Source organism: Dermacentor albipictus, chromosome 4 (genome assembly GCF_038994185.2).
Source record: "Dermacentor albipictus isolate Rhodes 1998 colony chromosome 4, USDA_Dalb.pri_finalv2, whole genome shotgun sequence".
Lineage (NCBI taxonomy): Eukaryota > Metazoa > Arthropoda > Arachnida > Ixodida > Ixodidae > Dermacentor > Dermacentor albipictus.
Window position 1 is genome coordinate 164,427,733 of NC_091824.1, and position 23,726 is coordinate 164,451,458.

Sequence of the window (23,726 nt, forward strand, 5' to 3'; positions counted from 1 at the left end):
ATTCTGCGCTAGTGCAAGACGCGAATATTAAAAAATAATTTAGGCGGCTGTATACTGCACCAATGGCAATAAAACGGCAGTCTGCCCCCTCGATCACGCCATATATCGCACCGGCAGAGGCTGAGAACATAACGAGCGGCAACGTGCGTGCTATACTTGCCGCACAGAATGCCAGCCGCTAGCGCCGGGCTCACGAGTATATAGCGCAATAAGAAAGATCGTAACATCTGACCGGTATCGCAAAACAAATGCAAAACGGGAGCCTTCACGAGCTCAACATAATAGACGAACCAATAAAATAATAAAAGAAATGCAGTGGTGACGGGGGCCAAAGAATAAAATTGTGAGATGGAAGGGCGAGCAAGAAGTTAACGGAGAACCCGATAGGACGGACAGCGCTGCATCTATAGCCACAGCGAAGGGAGGAACTGTAATTAACTTTATTTTTGCCCAAAATGGGGCTCACGGACGAAATACAGAACAAGCACGAAGGCATATGCAGTGACAAAGACTGGGCTACAGAAGCGGTCCTTACAGGAAGACCATGCATGGAGGAGGACTTTTCGAGACGGACTATATATACAGACCGCAGCCACAGTAAGGAGTGTGCGCGCGTGCGACGGCCACGAACGAAGTGCAGCTGCCCGCTCGAATAAAGCGCGCTGCACCCCACATAACGCGATCTCCTGCAGATGTATTAAACGACCCTCAACAGGCGGCTACAGCTCCACTTGGCGATATTGTGAAGCGAAAGAGATTTATTGAGCCGTTTAGGCCACAGAAACTACGCCGCTTTTGAGCTGTCCAGAATAGGCCAGTGTTGGCGCCCTTCCACGCCGCAGTCGGCGACGGAAAGATTTCCTTCGAGTGCATGCCCTCACACTCCATAGACATAGAAGGCGCGATGTCTGTCTTCTAACATTTGCAGCCACACCGCTGCCCGCTTACTTGCTGACAGAAAGGCGCATGGAAACCGCTGACACAGCCTGCGCGATGCGTTTTAAGAAATCGGGCCTCTGCGGTGATAGATCGGAGGCAGTGTTGCCGAAAGATCATGTCGCGAACCAAGCGTCGGTGGACGGTACCCAGATCACTTTCGCCTGATAGAATCCCCACGCTTTGCTGAAAAATGGCATTTCGTTGACGTACGCGATCTTTTTAATTTTTTTTTTCACTCCAGCGCAGCTAACGGCGTGGGCGCCGTCACATTTCTCAAAGGCGACCGGACCTCTGGCCTAAATGATAACACGTCCTAAATAACGCTCGTCAGCTAGGCATGAAAGTTTGTATCAAACGAAGTGAAATTTACAAGGCCCAGCACTACATGCAACTGCAGCGCCAGAAATGTCGCGTGTAGAACAGGTCGCCTCGCGGTGAATTTTTTTACATTTAAAACGTTCATGATGTTGTGCCACACATCTACGAGCCTTAATCGCGGTGACTTGAGCTTCCCCGCATTTCTACGAGGTACCCCGTCCTATATGCAAGAGGGGGTAAAGGACCCAGCCATCGAGTGGCTAGTGACTCGAAAGTGCCTCGCCTCGCTCGTCGAGAACGGTGAAGGGGCAACGACCTCCTGTTTGCTGCCATATAAATGCTAATTCCCTGCTATATCTTGTAAATAGCGTATAAATTGTTAGTTTTTTTCGCCTGGTCCAAGTCGACCCGTATCTTCATCCCCCAAATCGTGACGCGTTGATAAAGACAGCGGTATCGGGAAATTCGTGCCGTTGCTTTATCGCGAGTCGGATTTTCGGACGGCGGTTGGCTGCTTGTCCGGGTTCAGCTGCAGGGGTCAGCACGCTTCAAATGTTATGTAGCTGAAACGCGCGCCTGACGTTTTTAAGACCGGCAGGCACGAGAATACAAACGCTTTTGTGAACAGCTTAATATTCTCACTTGTGAATTTCGTGCCGGTTTCTTGTACATTGTTCTGATAATGTTCCATGCAGCGAGGCTCTGTCGGTAGCATGCGCAATCGAATGAGACGAAATTCTCGATCGTTTATTGTCGCGGTGCCCGACGCACTCGTATACGCCCAAGACGTCACGCTGTTGCCTGTGTAACCCATGATCTAGGCGTGGCACTGGAAAGAGTATAGCGAGATTCTTGGCGCCCCGTTCTTGCTCGCACAAAAGCCGCACGGTCCTCGGGTGGCTTTCGCAGAGCTCGGCTTCAATCACGCTCTGGAACGGACGCTCCGAGCCACCCACCGACAGGTACCCCCGCGCACTCTAAATTTTACTCCACAGGTGACCCCATAATCGGTCTCAACGGCGAACGCAATGCACTATACGCCGACGACCCCGAATGTACGGAGCAGCGGCGTAACGACCCGCGCCACGCTAGCGGGACGTGCTCAGAACACTAACACCCATAAAGAGCCACGCGTAAGCTTAACACCCGTTAAGAATCAACAAATTTTCGAGTGCTCGCTTACTTTTCAGCACTTGGCAAGAGGCTCTCAAAAGACTTCAATGAATGAGAGTTGAAGGCCAGTATGGGGGTTCATCCGTGTCATTTCTCCGTGAGTGAAGCTCCGTTTCGCCGCCAACACAATCAGATGTGCTATACATCGCTTCAATAAATAAATAGAACTGTTATGAAGAGGCGACCAGCGTTTCATGCCTCTTGGAACAAGAACATCTGAGGCTATAATAAAACAAACTGCCTGATCAAAATCAGCTGGTTGGACACACTATACCTTCCAGAATAAGCACTGATAGGCAGTTGTTTCTCGTCAACGCAAAGCAGTAATGCGCGGCAGGCGACCGCGTCACGCTCGCAGCGCCGTGCTCCTTCAAGGGTTGCAGGATTAAGCGTGATTTACTCCTGTATCATCATCACTCAGAAAAGTGGCGAGCGCAAGCATCCACGGTGCACTCTACACTCTTAAGCAAAATTACACCCTTTTGCCACACAACGATAATCATCATCTGTCTTGTCCGCATTTCCTTTCTTTAACGCGGAGAGCCCGGTAGTTCCCAGTAACGAACGACATGCGCGTTATCAGCGTGACTAGCATTCCCGACAGGAAAGCAGAGGCCGCGGCGTTTTCAAGAAAGGAAACGCAAGCAAGGCAGATGATTATTGTTGTGTGGCAGAGATACACCTCAAAGGGTGCAAAATTTTTTACAGTGCACACCGCGATTCGCGGTCGCCTCGTGAACGCTTCGGACGTCACGCCGCAGACAAAAACGGCGAAAACAGACGAGTTGCAGAATCCTTCCTTCCTCGCGATAAACGGTATCAGTCGGGCTACTACATGCACTTCGTATCGCCTGTCCGCGATAAAGCAAGAAGCATTCGCGGCAAGGTTTACACCGTGATTCACGGTCGTCTCGTGAACGCGTCGGACGTCACGCTGCAGACGAAAAACGGCGAAAACTGATGAGTTGCAGAACGGTGCTGATATAGCTGCTTGGAACTAAAGCTTGCCTTACTTTTTTAACGGCACATTCGACTGGCCGTTTCAGAGCGCTCCCGACAGTGCTACAGAGGTAGTGTGATACAACCGAGCTTTATTGCAAGCATATATAAAAAAAAGCTCCCGTAAGAATAATCGAGCCACATCGTCACTGCTAGGCCGACTTGTTCTCGCCAACACGAAGTTGTTTTACGCGACTTTCGTAGAAATTCCAGAGACGCCCCGGAATGATCGGTCAAATGTACCCAAGATTAACTCCGCAACTATACAGCCGCCTGCCGGTGAAGTTACTTATACAACACCGCTGCAGACGGCATGAATATAGCATGAATACATCGGGCAACGTAAACAGATTCTCACCAAGTGTAAGGGAATGCAGGGCTGGCTGCACCATTTAACTTCACAAAACCCAACTTCTGCTGCGCTGAAGAGACTTTTCAGCAGTGGATAGTTAAGAAATAGAATTACTAATTTAATATACAGTTTTCCTTTACTCAATAAGCATTTGATTCTATTTGTGGTACTAATGTATTCACCATGGCCAGAAATAAAGGTGAACAAGTTCCATTTTCCATGATGTGCACTGTTCGGGCGTCGTGCGGTATATATAGGGTAGGGACACTGACAACATTTTCGACTATAGTCATTTCTTTGCCATTAAATGAAAATCCAAACTCTCCAATCTACGGAAAGAATACTGGAAAGAGTCACGGCGCTTTCCTGCAGTACTTAATGCAATACTTATTTGAACGAGCCAGTTTCTGCTTCGTTACCCAGCAGTAGGTACCATGATAGTACATGGGCAATAGCTCCGTTTTTGCGATCGCTCCCGCGAAAAAATAAATAAAAAAAGAGCGCAGTGAGAAGAAACGCGCGCAGCTAACTTTATACAACTTCCTTAACGAGCGACGACATCAGACCCAACTCTGTCACGACGGCATGATAATGAATGACGCCTGGTTCAACAATTTGAGATCAAATTATTATCGCCATTAAAATATGTTCCCCAAACTTCATACTCGGCGAGCTTCATTAGGCTTGCGTCCAAGACGCATTGTTTACGTGCGAGAAGTACTCCTTGAAGGGTCGACACGTCGTGACGGTTGCATCGAAGACATGCGTGCGTGCGTCATTTTTCGCGAGCAAACTGAAAAACATGCGTATTCATTCTACTTTGTAAGAAAAACATGGTATCAGCTGCACTGCAAACTGACTAACGCACTTGTTTTCACAGCAGTGGACCACTGACATTTCGAAAATGAAGGTCCGCGACCACTAAACCACAGAAACACAAATTGGCAAACCTCGGAGCGCCCTAAATATTTGAATATAATTTTCTACAGCGAGTTTTGGTCTCGTGTCTACCGTTTCGTGACGTCATGACGCAGAAAGAGGCCACGTGGGAGCAGGGCATTGCAAGGTTTTGACAGACACAGCAGCTTGCTCGGTCACCACTGCTACTCATAGTGAGGGCCGGCGTATACAGCAGCACAGCAGACGCAAAACACAAAAACGCACTGCGCGACTAGCCACGCGGCATTCCGCGTGCTTTTGCGGGCTTCTTTCAGGCTTGGAAACTGATGTAGCACGTATTGAGCAACAGAAGCATGGATCAGAAAATTTTCATGATGGCCTACAATTCCCTGATTGACAATTTTGCCCTGATTATAATATTTGAAAAATTAATCATAACTAATAGTGTAATTAGGCAAAATACCAAGAAATAGTCAGACTTGCTCCAGGCGACGACAAAAACGTTGCCTTGGTTCTGTCCAGCTACGTGGCACTCGCATATTCTCTTAAATTTGGCACAAGTTACGTGGGGCACCTCGTATATTTATCAACCTCAAATTGAACAGTTTAATGGCAATTCAAGCAGAGCAAATACCAGAACGGGAAAATTGAAGAAAGCTGGCCAATCTAAACGACAAGTACTCGTTGAGAGCTGCTATACCCTTGCGGACAAGATCACGGAGGCGCATGCGCAGTAGTACAAAGGCCACACCGCGCATTTTGCTAGAACCGGGTTCTATGTCTCCTCTTAAAGTAACCGTGGTGTGGTCAAGCTAGTCGCTATTACAGTTGCACGGCACTGTCGACGCATTTTCAGTGGGCTATTATAAGCTGCGATGCATGTCAGCCCCAGAGTACAGGAGGCATCAAGCAGTACAGGTGGCGTACGTGAATATATTAGGAAATTTCTACAAATATTCGAAAGCTACCTTGTTTCTCATCAAGGAAAGTACGAAATTATCAATCAAGAAAAGGGTCATCAGACAAGGAGACAATTTCGCCAATGATATTCACTGCATGCTTAGAAGTATTCAAGCTATCAGACTATATGCACGCACGAAGGCGCTTGAGAAAGTACAGCAACCTACGCGAACAATTTGTTTTCACCACGCGCTATTCAAGACTGCCTCTCGCATGATTCAACGGAACATATTAGTTCGGTTTCACCCGCACAACCCGACGGGTGGAAGCTACGCCACTGACGCCCATGGATCGTTTAGCGATCTGCGGATGCGCATTTCGACCCCGCTAGTACGATATACACGCTAAACTGTCTGTCGTCTGACGGAGTCGCATGCGACGTACTGGATAAGCATTCACATTCTCTTCTCCTGTTGATCATTACTGCCCCTTTAGCGTAGGCACGCTATTGCTCACCTATCTTTCTCGCGCCTATGACTAAGCCTATAGGTAGCGCTACCATACCGGAAGGAAACCATGCGCTGCGGTACATCATGATCAGAGATATTATAGGGATAATGACGGCACGAAAGGAAGCGTAGTTCAGACTCAAACAGATGCAGCAGCAACAAAGCCTGTGATAAAAAAAAAAATTGGATAGAAAACTTTTGCTGGAAGAAAGCAAAAGAAATTGTCCTTAAGAGGAAGCTTTAGCTCCGGTGCTCCTATCTAAATACATGTAAAAGGAGAATTCTTTTTTCTCTGCAACTACTGCACTAAATTTGGCGAGGTTTGTTGCATTTAAAAGAAAAACTTAAAATCTAGTGACTGTTGGTTTCGAATTTTCGATTTACGGCTTCAATTTTTTATTAAATATTGGCAAAAATCGCAAATTTTCAGAAAACGAAACTATCAAGTTTACAACTCCGTAACTCCGCAAGGAAAAATGGTATCGCAATTCTGTGAATTGTGCCTAATAGCACATCTAAAGCGGACAAATTTGACATCTTACACATGAATCTAGAACATTTTTATTAATATGTAATTACAACTTTTGCAGAACCCTTGTAAACAACGTAACAAATTCACGTAAGATGTAAAATGGCATATGAAATTTGTCCGCTTTGAATGGCCTAATGGATGCCGTTCACAAAACCGTGACATGTTCTTGATGCTGAGCTATTAGTTTGTAAACTTCGTGCTTCTATTTTTTTCAAACTTCTGAATTTTTGAAAATCTTTTTAACAGAATTCAAGCCCTAAATCAAAATTCCGCTTCCAACAGTCACTAGAATTTAACTTTATCTCTCAAATGCAACAAATTTCATTAAAATCGGTCCAGGGGGTTATCTCAGAAAAACGTTTTTGCGTTTTTACATGTATTTGAATAGGCCGCGTCGGAGTTGGGCCCGAGCTAAAGCTTCCTCTTAATAACGTGGCCGCAGGACCTGACGACATCCCAATACAGATAATAAAAAACCTACTAATTCCATAGACAATTACATAGCCATGCAATGCCGACTAATGCCACAGAGGAAGTGTTTAGAACGAAGAAAACTGCGGTTGGATGGCGTGAAAGCAAGATGAACCTCATCTACAAAAGGAAAGGTGATAAGATTAAGACGACATCGTACAAGCCAGTTACGGTATCACGTCAGTGATACATAATGGCAATGCAAGCCATAAAAGTAGAACTGTCAAAGCGGGTGGGGAAAAAAAATTAAAAGAACTACAGAATAGGTTGAGACCAGGAAGACGCTGAGAGGATAACATGTTTGTACTAACTCGGAGGACAGAGGTTTCAACAGCTCAGAACAGACATTTATGGTACGATAACGTAGACAGGGAATTTTTATGGGATATCCTCAAGCACGAAGGCATATATGACAATTTCGTGGAGCTGCTGACGGATTATTATATATATATATATATATATATATATATATATATATATATATATATATATATATATATATAGAGAGAGAGAGAGAGAGAGAGAGAGAGAGAGAGAACCTAGTACAAATTGTATGGGAAGGTCGAATATGTAATGAAGTAGGGGAAATTCACTAAGGACTGAAGAAAGGATGTCCTCTGCCTCCATTGTGTTGTTCACACTTCATGTTGAGGGCATAGAAAGGCTGGGAAATAGTAAATTGGGGTTTTATTTATCCTACATGCGTAATGAACAAATGGTGCAACAGGTCCCCATGCTGATGTGTGCGGACTATATAGTGCCACTAGCGGACAATGCAAGAGATTTGCAGGCACTTGCGAATATCTGTGGCAACGCAGCGACAAATATAGGCCTTAAGTTTAGTACAGAGAAATCGGGAATCGTGATGTTCAATGATGATACGAGCAATTACGTGGTGTCAATTCAGCAGCAAGTCATACCCATAGTCAAGCAATATAAACACCTCGGCGTATACATAAACGAAGGAATGACTCGAGCACCCATCAAGAGACTATGGAAATAAAGGGGAAGCGGAAAGGCAGCAATAATGAAACAGAACACATTGGGGCTACAATATGAGGTGGTGCGTAGAATCTGGAAAGGAGTAATGATGCCAGAGCTAAAATTCGCAAACGGCATTCTATGCTTAAAATTGGGTATCTTGTCTGGGTTGGAAGACAACGAAAGATCGGCTGGCCGGTTGGCTTTCGGAGCCCACGGTAAAACCACAAATGAGGCAGTGCAGGGTGACATGGGTCGGGCCTCTTTTGAAGTCAGAGAACCGCAGAGCAAAATTAGTTTTGAAGAAAGATTCAGGAACATGGATCAAAATAAGTTGGCAGCTAAAGTGCACAAGTATCTGTACCTGAAAAGCGTGGACACAGAATGGAGGAAGCGGTCAAGGAAGTTGGCAACTGAGCACAGGGTAATTGAAATTATAAGTAGACAACCATAAGTTAAAAATTATGGGGTTTAACGTGCCAAAACCACTTTCTGATTATGAGGCACGCCGTAGTGGGGGACTCCGGAAATTTCGACCACCTGGGGTTCTTTAACGTGCACCTAAATCTAAGTACACGGGTGTTTTTGCATTTCGCCCCCATCGAAATGCGGCCGCCGCGACCGGGATTCGATCCCGCGACCTCGTGCTCAGCAGCCCAACACCATAGCCACTGAGCAACCACGGCGGGTGCAACCATAAGTTATCAGAAAGAAAGTGAGAGAAACAGACAGCGAATTGGACGCGAAGAATGGAAACGGGAAAGACCACGGAGGTTTACAAGAATGGGAATAAATTAGAAGGGAAAATTTGTACGATAACACAAAGGGCAATGCCTTGCTATTCGAGGCTCGAGCGGGTTGCCTAGGGACAAAAAGATACCGGAGCAAATATTCGTAACATGATGAAGCGTGTATATGCTGCAACAAAAATTCCGTGAAGCACATCCTTATGGAATGCGAACGGATTCACCCAGTGAGACCCGCAGGAAACTTGCACCTTCCAGAATCGCTTGGATTTAAAGTGGTCGGAAGCATCAACCAATCAGCAGTCGAGACAAGCAAGAGACGTTTAGAGTATTGGTGGAAAAAAAAAACAGGGAAGAGATTCCTACGAATGGATCAGTTACCGGCACAGGCAGCGGTACAAGGTAGGTCGAGAAGTTTTGAGGAAGAGAAAAAACGATTAAATAGATACAACAAAAATGCCAGAATGAAAACCACGCACAGCATACCTGGGTAACTCAAACAGGCTAGCTGACTATTTGCAACCGCCACGTTTCAAAGGGGATGCCAATAAATCGTCATCATCATGTTTCGTTAGGCCTCGAAGCGTTCGAAACGTGAAGCGACCTCAAAAACTCCGCAAGGTTCTCGAGGTACTCTGCCGTAGAAGAGGCCTGAGACTAAGCGAAAGCCGTTTACACAGTAATTTAGGACGAACGAAGGGAATTCTACAAAACCAACTCCAAATTCAGTTCGAAGCGGGCGGCCGGAACCGCCGTCATGTTTTACGTAAACTACGTAAACCACGCAAAGATGGTAACGTTAAATCTGAGAAATTGCGTGCGTACGCTAAACGTGCGCAGTAACGACCTGCTAGATTACAGCGTACGCTGAACTAAAACTATTGTCTATTAACTTCCCCGCTATTACACTAACGCTAAACCTAAAACTGTCTGATGGCAGCAACTCGGATGTCTTACTAGTGTATACATGTTATACGTGCTATAACGTGTAGTACAAAGTAACTCAGGACACACACACACTGCGGGAATGGATGTAAGCGAAGCTTTCTGTGCTGTTTGCTTTGATTGACGATAATTAGCAGTGATGTTGACAGCAAATGTTTAACTTCATCAACGTTTAGTCCAACACGAGAATGGCGAGTTGAAGTTATTGAACGCTGCCTTGCGTAGACCACTATTGTCTGCGTATAGTACACAGAACGCACAGGGGGAGGTGTTTGATTTAGGCGTTGTTGTGCGCCGTACTTCATAACCTCCGAGAGGGTTGAGCATATTCATTGCCTCACATGGCTTATCACATCGTGGCAGAAGCATGAAACTTTAATTGAATTACGGGGCTGTACGTGCCAAAACCACAATCGGATTAGTTTTGACACCGTGGTGTTCTTTAACGTGTCCCTGCACGAGCGTTTTTTTTATTTCACCCCCGTCGAAATGCGGCTGCCGCGGTCGGGATTAAAGCCGCGACCTCGAGCAATGCCATGGATAGCCGCAAAGCTACCGCGGCGGGCACAAAAGTGTTGATTTGACGCGTGATCGCTGCTGTATTGTGGCCTAGACCCTACAGTGTTTTAATGTAGTTCTGCTTCTGCACGCCTTGCGTAAGTTGTCCGCTTGACAAACCTGCATGATATTTATTTTTCAGAAATAGCAGAAACATACAGTACGGTACCTTCAGTTTGCCCGCAACCACTGTCGTGTGTAGTAGCGTTTCCTTGCCTTCTCACTTCACCTTTTCCCTATGCCATCCCTCCTCCCCCTTACATGGGAACCGCGAGCGAAAAGTGGCAAGGCTGTTATACACTCATTTCGCGACTGCATCGGCTCTACCATTACCTCCTAGGAGGTAATGGCTCTACCCATTCTCTGCTTCCTCTCCACCCTCTTTTCTACGTCTTGATCTAGCTTCCCTCTGGACTTGCACGTTAGTATAAAAGTAAACGCTGCAAATTCTGCAATGCTTTTGCGGGGAAGGGGGGGGGGGGGCGAAGCCAGGCATAATTACAGCTGTCAAGAGGCGAATGTGGCGTCGCCTAGGGAGCTCCAGGGGGCATGGTTACAGCATGGTGCACATCCGACGCGGTGGAAAGGTCCAAACAATTTTTTTTGTGTCGCCTTTTCTCTCTGCCGCGCCCCTGTCGCTCTGAAGCACCCCCCGACGCAGTATGCCAGACAGCAGCAGCAGCAATGGGAAAGTAGAAGGAAGAGGCAAAGAAAGTATCGCTTTAAAAAGCTTTGCCTTAAAGGAAAGACGCATATACGAGACTGCAAACAAGATCCACTGAGGCATGCCAAGGGCGACTTGCGATGTCTCGGAAGAGCGACAACTCCGTCGTAACAAGCATACCACCGCACGCGAGCGCTTCGTTTCTCAGAAGCGAAAAAGTATTACCGGTGCGCCTCTGCATGCCGCTACGCAGTTCTTAGTGCGAGAGAGGCCACGCTGATAACGCCTGCCACTTAATGCTGAGAATAAATGCGGAGAGCTGAACCCCCCGAGCTTGCATGACATATGTGAACGTGCATACTTACTCGAGCACCCATCCGCCACCCGTCAAGAGTTGTTTCCGCGTGTCTACTGAACTATCTGGCATCAGAGAGTAACAGCTAAGGGCTCTTTAGGTAACCTGCAGGTCCTACAGCATGGCTGTCACTCAATAAGCGCCCTTTCTGAAGTACAGAGTTTCTGAACACAGCCTTAGCCGGCACGTCCGATATGTACACCATATTCCACATTGGTCAACAGTGGAATAGTAACTATTTAATATTTATGGAAGTGAGCAACCGAATGAATCAATGTATCAATCAAAACACGCAAAAGGCGAACTGGCACGCTAGGAGAGAGACGATACGCCGCTCCTACGACCGAATCATCTGCGCATACGCACTCGCTTGCATCTGCACGCAAGGCGTGACATCGTTGAGTGACAGCGCGACATTATTATTATTATTATTTTTTTTTGATGGGACACAAGGAAGGTGCGAGATAGACGCTGTTTTACTAACAGTAAATTTGTTGACGTCAACGTAAACATATTACCTGCCGTGGTTGCTAATTGGCTAGGGAGTTGGGCTGCTAAGACGAGCGGGTCGAATCCCGGCCACGGCGGCCGCATTTCGATGGGGGCGAAATGAGGTGACAAGCGCGCGCTTAGATTTAGATTCACATTGAAGAAGCCCAGTCGTCCAGATTTCCGCAGTCTCCCATTACGGCGCGCCTCATAATCAGAAAGTGGTTCTGGCACGTAAAACCCCAGAATTTTTTAACATAAATATATTGATACGAGAAACAGGGCAGCACGCCCACATCGCAACAGAAATCGCACTAAAAAAAATGAATTACACAAGGCTAAATACACAGATGCTTATGCAACTTTTTCGTTCTTCTGGGAGAATTTCGCGCTGTTTCACAACGACATTACCGAATGAAATCGGGAAGGGGCTGGCAAGGATTCTTATCGATTCTATTCATTCCTGAACCTGTCGCAGCGAGTAGCCGATACCGCCGATAACGAAAAGGGCGTTTTATTCTAGCCAATCACAAATGGCAAAAAGAATGGAAGACCAACGGAATCGTAACGTAACACCGCCCAAGGTTTCGGTTATAGTGAACCGCTGCGGGTACCGCGCCGGGTCAGGATTACCCGTCTGATAACTTGACTTCATTTCGTGCAGTAAATAAAATTTGTCAATTCTCTTGTCACAAATGTGTTCAGGCGCAGGACCTGAGTCGTGTGCTTCGCCCACGTCCCACGGCTGAACGTTCAAATCGCACAGCGTGGCAAACTGGGCGATTCGAACGGTCTCTCTCGATCCGTTCGTAACGAAATGCCTCGGCTCGCCGAACGAGAAGTTCGGCCGTTCCGCATCAAGTGCACTTACTGGTCGGCTTCGGCGAAGGGCGGTAGCTCACTCCGGGGCTCTTTTTCGCACGGAAATTTTGACGCCACTTTATCCGAAGGCAGATCAGACAGGACTGCTCTGTGCAAACCTTTCCCGTCCGCCTATCTCCAGCAGCTTTATAGCAGGCCATTCGGTGTGTGTAGATGCCGGCGGTAAACACTTTTTGTTACACAAGAACACAAAGTGGACAACGCAAAAAAGGGGTGTAAAAAAGGTAGGGGCGTGAGACGCCTCATCATCGCCACGCGCTCCTGCGAGGAAGGGGGAGACGGAATTGAGGGGCACGCGCCAACAAACAAGACCAGTGGCCGTGTCGTTCGTCTCGCGGGACAAGGCGACGGTGCCGACGGACGTACAGGACGGCGTGACCGCGTGACGCCGTGCCCGCAGCATCACCCCCCCCCCCCCCCCCCACACACACACATGCACGCAACGCTTTCATACCCCGTTATCGGACGAAAAGAGCACTTCCGGCGCTTGGTGGAAGTGTTCGTGCAGCGCACGTATTCGAGTGAAAAGACGGGATAGCGGGTCTTAGTTTAGACAGCACATTGCACTAGGAAAAAAAAAAAAAAGCGAAGGTGGACGTTTGTTTGCCCGCTGGTGCGGGAAATCACTTCAATTTTGATAGAATCGTAGTAGCTAGTGGCTACGGCATGGCGCTGGTGAGCTCAAGGTAGCGGGTTCGATTCCCGGATTAGGATGTAAACGAAGAATTCCAGGTGGTCAAAAAATTAATCCCGATTTTCCCATCATCGAGTGCCTCATAATCAGATTGTTGTGGCACGTAATACCCTAGAATGTATTTATCTTCTAACTCGAGGTATATAGTCGCCTCGCAGTCAGCGTAAGCACGCTTTTGGTAAACCTTTAAACAAATAAAGAAGAAAATAGAACAGTGTGCAATATTCGAATACTTATGTTAAGTTGCAATGTAACGCACTGCGGTAGCGCGAGGCGTTCGACCGCTACGATTATGCACGCTGTCCGTTTTTACTGAGTAATGCAAGCGGGTTGCGTATTCACATCAGTCGGAAGTTTGCGCTCGTGTCGTCTGTCTTGCGCTGCCTGCAGCCATGGATGAGCACCAACTAGCCCGATTCGCAGCGTGTGAGCAGAACACCCCTCCGGTGGAGTGCGCCGGCGTATCTGGGCAGACATAAAAGAACGGCATTACTGGCTCGATTTATAGCGCGTACTGCGCTATTCGAACCACGAAACGCACGCGCGGACGCCACTCAGTCGGTCACATCTCTCGGCGGCACCGGTATATCGGCGGCAGTGGCAAAGCATTTTCGCCACGGCATCCGCTGCGAGGAGAAACAGCGGCAAAAGCACTCGTGACGCGGTCACGAAGTGCTATTTATAATACGTCGGAGCTCCTCGCGTCAATTTTTGTCGTGATGCTATTCTCCGTAGTTAACTCGGAAGCTCGGAACTAAAGCTTTGCTCGTACATGTTCGAACTTTAAGCGAAATTAAAGGCGTGTGTTAGACCAAGCAATCGATTCAGTGCACATTACGAACTTAGAAGTATATGCGTGTTACTGGTAACAAAAAATCTGATATAGGAGAATCGCAGAGCTTTCTTTGCCCTTTTTCTCAAGCACCCAAACCACGGCATCAATGACGTCATTGTGCCATGCCAACTACGTCGCGCTCCCCCCGCCCCCTTTTTAAAAATCTGTCTTGTAAATGAAACATGTTCAGATGCCAAATTTCTTTTCCATTATTCTGCCCCCCCCTTCCCGGGAATCCAGTTGCCACAGGTCGGAAATCACACCTGCGACTCTACGCAAAACAGCAGAAATAACGCCACTGATGGTGTATTTGGCACGACCTAAGCAAGCGAACGCGAAATGTGCGTTGTAGGTCTGTGTGCTGCTTAAAAGCGGATCCGGGGCCATATTTCGCAACGAGGCGTATCGTCTTCCATTGTTTTGGCCCCGCATGAGTGGCTGCGGCGACGACGTGCCGATGTTTTCGTGGATACCAGTCACTTGGTACAGTGGATGATAAAGAAACCAAGAGTGGAAAATCCAATGCATTGTTACGCAACCACAGTCCGGTTTGCAGTGCGCACTCGTCCGCCAATCTCCTTTTCACCCTCTTCCCGATTCATTTCACCACGCAGTTTCTCAAATCGATGCAACTTGCGCGCGCGTCTCGCTCCTATTAAACATTATCGGTATTCCCCTGTGATACCACGCATCAGAGGCTCATGTACTTTAAAAACTATATGTCGCATATGTGCTTGATGAACAGATTTAAAGAAGAAAGGGAAAGATTAGAGGAACTAACTTTCTGTAGAGATAACTTCATCACAAGAAAACAATTTTTCAATAAAATCAACGCGCGTGTCTGATGACCGTTTCTCTTTAGGCATATAAAATGAGTTGTGTTGTTCAACCACTTGCAAGCGCGGTCCAATCAACGCTCTTAGAAAAAAAAAAAGCAACAGCACACATACATTTTACCCTTTCTCTTTGAAAAACGTTATGTGGACGCAGCCTATTTATTATGTTAAGAAAATGCGTGCAGAAATTATACTACCCGAAACTTCAGAGGGTTAACAGCGCACACAGACGAGGCTGAGTGAAGAATAACGGACCACGACGTTAAACTTCCACCCCGCAAAAAACACGCATGTTTCAGCGACACACACATTTGGGTGACGTGGGACCCCTAGTCTTGTGTGGAGAATTATTCGGGGGTCCAAATTTAAGCGCGTTCAGAAAGGCACCCCCAGCTCAGATTTTGAGAACCTATTTTGTACATTTTTCTGTACGTCCAACTTTATAAAATAATTTAATATTTATCAGAAAGGACAATAAGAGTTACTGTCCTTTGAATATGTAAACATCGCAAGAACGAGGGCTGCGCATTTAAATTTCAACTTCCTACTTCCACTCCTTTATCATTTGCTCTCTCTCTTCTACTTCCACTCCCGCAATTATAAAATCGCGTACTTGCCCATCGCGACGATTGTGTGAAGGTTGCAGTTTTGCTCCAACTTTGTTTGCTTCAACCAAACATGTTGATAAGGCTTTTATTTTTTCGTCACATATGTAACCACCTATGTGGTTGACTGACGCTTTGTTAACGCTGTGTTTCAGTGTTTGCCTTGTACGCGTACAGCGATAAGCCCGTGCGCGGCTCGTTTTCTCTAATTACGTTTGCTTGCTCACTGTGTCTGCAATGGGATCTACACACTTGGATTTCTTCAACTCTTATACTACGTTCTCGTGCCCAAAATACTGTGTAGCACGGCGAGCTTCTCCTAAAAACTAAACCAAAACAAGCCACGACGACGAACGTTTGCTGCTTCGGAACCGTAGTTGCTTAATAGTTTTCTCCGACGCATCCCCTGAAGATGAGCGCATAAAATGCTGTTTTCAACGGCGACCGCAGAGCCCTTGAAAACGTCGATTCGACGATTTCTACGCTTCATTGACTTTATCGTTCGTGATTAGCGCATATCGAAAGCCACCCGGTTTCCGGTGGCTGGAAAACAATAGATACCGGGAAGTTCCTTTGTGTTTTGTTTCCTCTCTCTCTCTCTCTCTCTCCTTACGCTTTTCACTTGCGCGTGTAGCGCAGACGGTTTAGGAGCGGCTGCACAAAACCAGCGGGCTAAAAAAAGAAAAAGTGAGAAGAAATATTACGAAACCTTATGCCATTCATGGCGCCGCTGGAGCAGCAGCTTAACTCACAACCGCAGAACGCGAAGGTGGAAAACTACGGTGCACTAATGGAAAAGGATGATGCAACGTTGGGCAAGGCACGTACAGAGACACTCGGAGCACGGACATTTCTGTGCAATGCACTAGCAGCCCGGTTTGTGTACCAATTTTCTGTAAGCACGCCCTTTTTTTTAAATTTTGGGGTGCGTTGCAAACCTAACGCAGTAACTATGCGCTGAAAGTCAGTGCGCGAACTCTGGTCAAGATGGAGACCGTTTAAGCGGGTCCGCCTTCGTAAACTGAAGACAACGCAAGGTGCCGAAGGAAAGCGGTAAGCCAGGACGTGCGGGACAAAAAACATGCGAGCCGCAGAACATTCTACTTTGCTTATTCGTGCAACGGAAGCACAACACACTGTGTCCGCTTTTTCGTCTCGCGTGCGCTGTGTTACAGCGTTCCTGACCACTTCATCGAGCCAGTGGAGCTAGTTACGCGCCTCCGAATGACCCATAACCTGACTCACGTCCAGACGTCAGAAAATAGCAGCAGCATGTTCGAGCCAGTGCCAATGACCAGCTTGGTAACACCCATGCGCGCTGAATACGTCAACACGCGAGGTCTTCACAAAGAAATTCAACTGCAATACGCAGAAACATTGTTTGAGATAGAAATATTTTCAACGGGAGCAATCCGAACGTTCAACCTGAACAGCAGCTATTCGCGAATCCTGCTCACGCAAATGGCCAAGCCCACATAAGATTGACAAAATGTCGACCCGCTGTGAACACCAGTTTTGGGACGGAACTACCGAAAGCCATCACTGTCGCTTATTTGAGCTTGTATTGACGCAAGTGAAAATAACCACGTAATGTTCGGCAGCTGCGAATGCCCTTGAACGAGAACAGTGCTCTGGCCCACAGGTGCGCTAGAAACTGCGCATGTCTTGTGCTTTTATCATGCATGGTTTATTTTAAGGCACCCAAAGGCTCATTCACAATTTGCCTCACAGGCAAGCTGATTACCTATCATTTCCTGATAGTAACACACAACATGGGTGCGAGAGATTAGGTTCCGCACCTCGTGCCAGCTAAACGAAAGCGCCTGTCGCCCGGTTTTAAAAGGCGCCGACATCGAAGGTGACAAAATGCACGTACGAATGCTGGAGCACCTGAGGGAATTTCGCAAGCCGCGGTGACAGCAAGCAAGAGAGACTAGGTCTCAAAAATCCGGAAAAATAAAAAATATTGGAAAAACGAACGAACTGAACGCAGTGTCCGCGTACTGTACTCTGAAACACGCCAAGCCGAAGTAGGGGGCGACTAAGTGATATTGAAGGACAAGAAACCGCAATCGTCCCGTGCAAGAGGGTCATCATGCGTGCGGTGATTATGTAGCAAACATAACGGTTATAAACCCTTGCACTACAGCGAAGCCCAGGGGGCGGTCGAAGCAGCTCGCATCTAAGGGGCTGTGTGTGGGCACCACACCGTTACTATGCATGTCGTACTACAGTCGGCAACGGATGAAGCACGACAATCGGGAAATACGGATTCTCGTGTTCACGGTAAAAGGTATAGGCAGCGCCATCGGCTACCGGGGTGTTTTTATAACTTTCACATACAACGCATGCTGCAGTACAACGTAAATTGTACCGAACGCGTCAAGGGCTCAGATTACCGACGGTCACTAATCACCGCACTTCAACGAGCATTACAAGTGAAATGAACCAAATAGCCCAGACGTGCAGACAAGTTGCACGGCTGAGCAACCTATCCTAGCGCAACAGAAAGAAAACGCTACGCAGGAAGCTGCTTCGGTACGGTCCTTAGTTTCGGTGAATGGTGGACGAATATTGCAGTCCGAACGTTCTCCATGTATGACAGCAACACTGCCGAGAGAAATAATTGGTAGGAAGTGTCACTATTTAGCTATAAGGATTAGCTAGTTTGTTTAACGTAAGCAGTTCAGAGAGCTGACAAATCGGAAGGCTTGAATAGCAATGAATAGCGCGCAGAGGACGAGACAGTAAAATTCAGACACACACGGACCTCTGCGCGCTATTAATTGCTATTCAAATCATGCACCAACAAGCCCAAAAAGCTGCTGAAATCAGAAGGACAGAGTGCCGCGCGCACTTGCACATGACGCATGCGAGGAACATGCGTTTGCTATTTTCATCGGCGTATTGACGTTCGACGCAGCATCACTCAACCGACAGCACACACGAATGTGCAAGACTTGAGTGGCGACGCCCTACACTGTGCCCACCTCGCGGTCTGCACAGATAAGAGCCTGGCATTGACAACACTAGCGTGAAAACAGCACTAAAGTCTTATTTTAAACTGCGATGCGCCCTCTGAAATTCGCGAGTTCTATTTAAAAACCCAGCTGACGAGGCGACGTATGTGCCAGCGCAAGTGCTCCGCGTCTATCCCTTGTTGCAGCGTAATAGGGTCCCACCATTGTAACACAGTCTTCAAACCCGCCACAAGATTTGGGACTGCGAAAGCTGTCAAAGCGAGCAGCGTGGCAAATGCTATACATGTTTCGAACTCGACGCATGTGCAAATACGACAATTATGTCACGTGATTTCGCTGACTGTCGCTTTTCAAGGCGAATTTTGGTTGTTTTAACAAGCGAAATTACATGCCAGAGACACCCTAATTACGTTCGAACCGAACGGACATCCCTAGCGTTACAGTGAAGCCGACTTGACCCTCGCATTCAAGGCTAAACACGGATCAGTGTTTGTGTATGCTTGATTTGTAACACGAAGCGCGTGAAGCTCCTTTTCTTTTTCGAGACTAGAGTTTAATGATGTCTTCAGACAGCAATAAAAAATTACAAGGTTGAGAAGCAATAAAATGAATACGCAGATAAATCGGCGCCGGCCACACGCACGCTCGCGCGCGCGCTCGCGACGCTATGCTAGACCACCAGAAAGCAAGCATTGCAACTGCAGCATTCGGAAAGGCTTAGTGCGGCGTGCCAATGCTCGAACAAGTGTTCGTTGCTGCTGCTGAAGACATGACACTGTGCAAGAGTTGACATTTGCGGCTCACCGCCGCCGCATGCCTGATTCAGAGATGAGCGTCTCGGAGGATGGCGCAGCTTGTTGGAAGACATTCACCATCCTTCCATATACGGCAACATACGCCGTAGTGCGGCAAAGTCACCTCGCTTCAGCTCGGCTTTTCAGTGGGCGCCGCTACCGCGTTTCGAAGTGGCCTTCACGAGCGGTGGAAAAGGTGAAATCGTATCTTACCTGTATCTCCCGTAACTTTAAATATCCCCGCGGGACTATATTCAGGTTGGAGCCGTGTGCAGATCACACTCAAGATGGCGGGGATAATGCAAAGAGGAAAACGCCACCCAAAGTCGGAAATGACGTTACCGGAAGACTGACAGCTCTCGATAGCTGCCGTGGTCTAAAATGCGTGGATATTGGTCTGTTGGCGCCATCTGTATCCGCGTACAAAAAGTAGTCCTTGGATTTCTATTTACATTGGTTATTTTCTGTAAATTTTGTATAACAGCTGGTGCTTATAACCGAATAAGTAAGTAATTGTCAGCACAATAAACAGTTTTACTTTCTGCTAATTAAACGTATGGTTAGTCAATGCATAAGTCATGACAGCAAATGCGCATTCATCCGCACTCACATACATCCCGCTTTGATACATTTCTCCGGCGGCTCGGTACCTGGCTGCGTGAAGAAACACCGACTTTCCTCAGTTTTTTTTTTTCTTGTACTTTGCTGGACTTCAAACTATTTCACTGTCTGGCTTTTGAGCGATATGGGACGGTCGAATGTCCTGGCAAGCTATCGAAGTGACTCGCAATCGGAGCTGTTAGTGCCGTCGTTTGCCTCCAGCTGGAGGCCGGAGCCCGCTGGTTTTATCAGCTGCAATGGCATCCAGTGGTTCCGCCAAATTTGCACATGTTCGTGATAAAGTCAAGCAGCTATTTGCTAGTGAACGTGTAGCGCACTGCTCCGAGGATTCAGTTTCCGGAGACGAAGAACTTCTAGACATTACCAGCGCACCGCTGAGTCTGATGGATGAGAACGAGGATTTCTGTCTGTGTAGGCGCTGTCGCAACGCCAGTGACCCGTCTTCTCAGTGCCCACGCCTAAGCAGGCTACCTGCGGGTTTTAATTCAGCGAACGGAGCGCAGCACAACGGCGAGACGACGCCTGTCATCGCATCAGATGCTTGCATGAACTACAGGCACAATGGTGGTGAAAGCTCCGCACTCCTTTATGTGAGTATATGGGACAGTGGTTGCGAACAGCAAGTTTGAGAAATATATTTAAAAGAAGTTAGCGCTGATACTTCATTTTCGCCACCACCCACCCTTGGGTACTGTAAGCTTTGTTCCTTTTAAGTTGCCGCACGGTCCGCGAGGTGCTGCGCAGTTTGCTGACTAAAGCTGAGGGCTGCTTGTCACATGGCACCCGCTGGACGCTTTTGCGGCGAGCTTCAAAGCTGCGAATAATAATAATAATAATAATAATAATAATGTACGCAGCTAAAGTAGACATATAGGACAAGAACCTGAATTGTGTTGATGTTGATGGCATGTATTATGCGGAGAACGCGTATCGACTCGGAAAAATTCATTAATTTTGTACAAAGTTTTAAGCCACAGTGATATCTTGTTGTATGAAATTTGCACTTACTACATACGCACAGTGAAAAGTGCACTGTGGCTCTGTTTTATATCAGATGCGATTGATTCATTTGCATACGCTCGGGAGTTTCAACAGTTCTCGTACTAACGCAACAAAATCATGGCAAGCCCGTACGTCTCTGCATTTCTGTGTGTTTATGCGCGCTCTGTGTGTTTATGCGCAGGACACCAGTGAAGATGACAGCGATGAGTCTCTTCACTGCCATGTACACCAGCAGCCAAGGCTCTCGTCTAAGGTGGCGCAGAAACAACTCTTTGTCAGCTGTCTCATTTGCCTTACATTTATGATAGCTGAAGTAATTGGTTAGTATCTTCACCATAATCACTATAGAGCCTTTAAAGCTGATAAGATAGTTATAAGCGGTCTTTTAAAAAGTCGTTGATTCAATGAATAACATTGTGTCCCCATCATGGACTATGATCACTGAAGTACAAGGGGGAAAATCCTAATAATTATGCACAACACAGCTTTAGTGCAAGCAGTGATGTTATTGTGCTAAAGCCAAATAGAATGTAGAAAATGTGGAGCCTGAACACTGGTCAAGTTCATGGTAATGGTTTACAAGGGATTGGGAAAAAAGTTTCATGAAATCAAGCATAATGTTTCCCGCTCCGTGGTAAAAAGAATTAACTGTCCCTCTGTTCTACATATCTTGCATAACGAGGTGATAATTAATACCCTTCTCAGCCCTTCTCAGTGCTCAACATTTCTCACTGTCAGTACTTGCATTATTAGTGTTGGTATCAACAGTTACACACTATCAGTGATGGTGGCTGTGCCCTTTCCATTGGGTTGCTGTCTGACCTTAAACCAGTGAATACTTGACAAAAAGAAAACATGCTCAAGAGTCATAAAACATCACTGCAGAAGTCAAGACACATGCACAAACAAAATGTGAACATAAACACAAACAATGAAGTGCTTTGTCTGTGCCCGTGTTCAAGTTTTTCTGTGCTTTAACTAGCGCAATGCTGCTTTATAATTATGCCATTCCAACTAACCCTAATACAAGTATTAATTAATTCTAACTAGTGGCACATGCTTGCAGTAGTAGTACAGTGTTGAGGTAGTATCGTCATCCTTATGGAAGGGAACATGTGAGCCTGTGGCTATTAACCTCATCGGCCACATGTTGTACGGTGCCACGGTGAGATGTGAAAAGGAGGACACAGTTTCTTCTTATCGCTATGCAACTGTCCCAAATGTTTCTTCACCTTAACCTTTCTTGTTGAGTACCTGTGAACAAGAACTGTTCCATTTGAATTTGATATGGATGAGCTGTATCTACCGCAGCTTTGTAGGCAGTTGGAGTAAACGGCAAGTATGACATGTTGTGGGATTGATCTATCAGATTCTCTCCACTCGCACACAGTATTTGGGGGGGAAGTTTGTAAGGTGCATAAAATCCAAACCGACTCGCGTCCCTGCTGAAATGTCTGCTGCTGTTCATTTACTTGCTTTTGTTGTCATACTGTATCCTTGTATGTGTTTCTATTTTCCACTCCTGTAACGGCCCTTCATGGGCTGACAGTATTATTAAATAAATAAATAAAAATAAAATATAAACACAGAAAGAAAAAAAAAGACGTGCAAGAAGTGATACAGGCATTAAAAGGAAGAGCATCACTCTCATTTCATTTCTTTATCTTGCCACATGTTCATGTTTTGTTTCATAAACATTATGGTACTGCTTGCCATAGTGACTCTGTGGCTACGGGGTTCTGCCACTGAGGATGACATCACAGGTTATATTCCCTGTTGCAGTAGCCACATTTTGATGGGGGTGAAATGCAAATATGCTCGTCTGCCTAAATTAAGGTGCACATTTAAACAACCCCAGCTGGTCAGAGTTAATTCAGAGCCCTCTACTGTGGAGTCGCTCATAGCCTCAGTAATGCTTTCAGTCAATGAACCCCACCGAATCGATCAGTTTTTACGTGCTTGCATGATTCGTACGCCTTCTGTTATAATGAGCATTATGTGCTTATCTTCACAGCCTTCGTTTGACAGATGTCGCCAGGATGTTGTTCGAAATTTTTCTGTCTTTTAATTTAAAACCTCCCTGCTTGTTCTATTCACACTTTGGTTCACACATTGCTGTGAATTGAGTGCACTCTGGTGGCTGAGCTGATTACATTGGTGTAATTGACATGAACAGGGATAGCTCCTGAACAATCATGCTTTTAGATATGGTGCATTGTATTTCTTGCGTGGAACTCTGCACAGAATGCTATTTGATGACCGCATCTTTGTTTTCAGGTGGCTACATGTCCAACAGCCTAGCTGTCATGTCAGATGCAGCACACCTATGTGCCGACTTGGCTGGTTTTCTGATCTCTATTTTTGCTGTCTGGATTGCACAGAAGTCACCCACCAAAAGACTGTCCTTTGGGTTCTACCGCGCAGGTAAGAGACATGTAGTTTTGCGTGGTTACTTGTTTGGCTTGCTCTGTCATGTGGCCTCCCAATAACAATCTCTGAAACATGGTTCGCTCATTCGTAGACAAATAGCATGGCAAACTCCTGAAAGTTGGTGTCTGACAGGCTTTCTGCTCAGTGATTGTGCTAAATCTTTGGGAAGATACTGCTTCACTCATTTTGGAAGTACAAAAGCACCGAAGGAAGGA

General features: G+C 46.6%; 2 protein-coding genes across 7 annotated transcripts in view; one reads left to right on the forward strand and one right to left on the reverse strand.

Annotated features, from left to right (window-relative positions):
- Positions 1 to 19,815, reverse strand: part of LOC135899966 (zinc transporter ZIP6-like) — a 113,409-nt gene extending 93,594 nt beyond the window's left edge. The window contains exon 1 of one of the 3 annotated variants that reach the window (XM_065429369.1): positions 19,672 to 19,815. Coding sequence is in view for 2 of the 3 variants with exons in the window: in XM_065429366.2 (XP_065285438.1) it covers positions 19,469 to 19,539 (71 nt within the window). In the remaining variant the exon portion in view is untranslated. Of the gene's footprint in view, positions 1 to 19,468; positions 19,609 to 19,671 lie in introns of those variants that run through there. The other 2 variants (XM_065429366.2, XM_065429372.2) reach the window with 2 other exon arrangements.
- LOC135899967 (proton-coupled zinc antiporter SLC30A2-like) overlaps positions 1 to 23,726 on the forward strand; it is a 65,442-nt gene that overhangs the window by 12,529 nt on the left and 29,187 nt on the right. The window contains exons 1-4 of one of the 4 annotated variants that reach the window (XM_065429376.1): positions 19,516 to 19,654; positions 20,495 to 20,669; positions 21,263 to 21,401; positions 23,359 to 23,505. In XM_065429376.1, coding sequence (XP_065285448.1) covers positions 20,625 to 20,669; positions 21,263 to 21,401; positions 23,359 to 23,505 — 331 coding nt within the window. In that variant the 5' untranslated portion in view covers positions 19,516 to 19,654; positions 20,495 to 20,624. Of the gene's footprint in view, positions 1 to 19,515; positions 19,655 to 19,834; positions 19,964 to 19,990; positions 20,670 to 21,262; positions 21,402 to 23,358; positions 23,506 to 23,726 lie in introns of those variants that run through there. The other 3 variants (XM_065429377.1, XM_065429374.2, XM_065429375.2) reach the window with 3 other exon arrangements.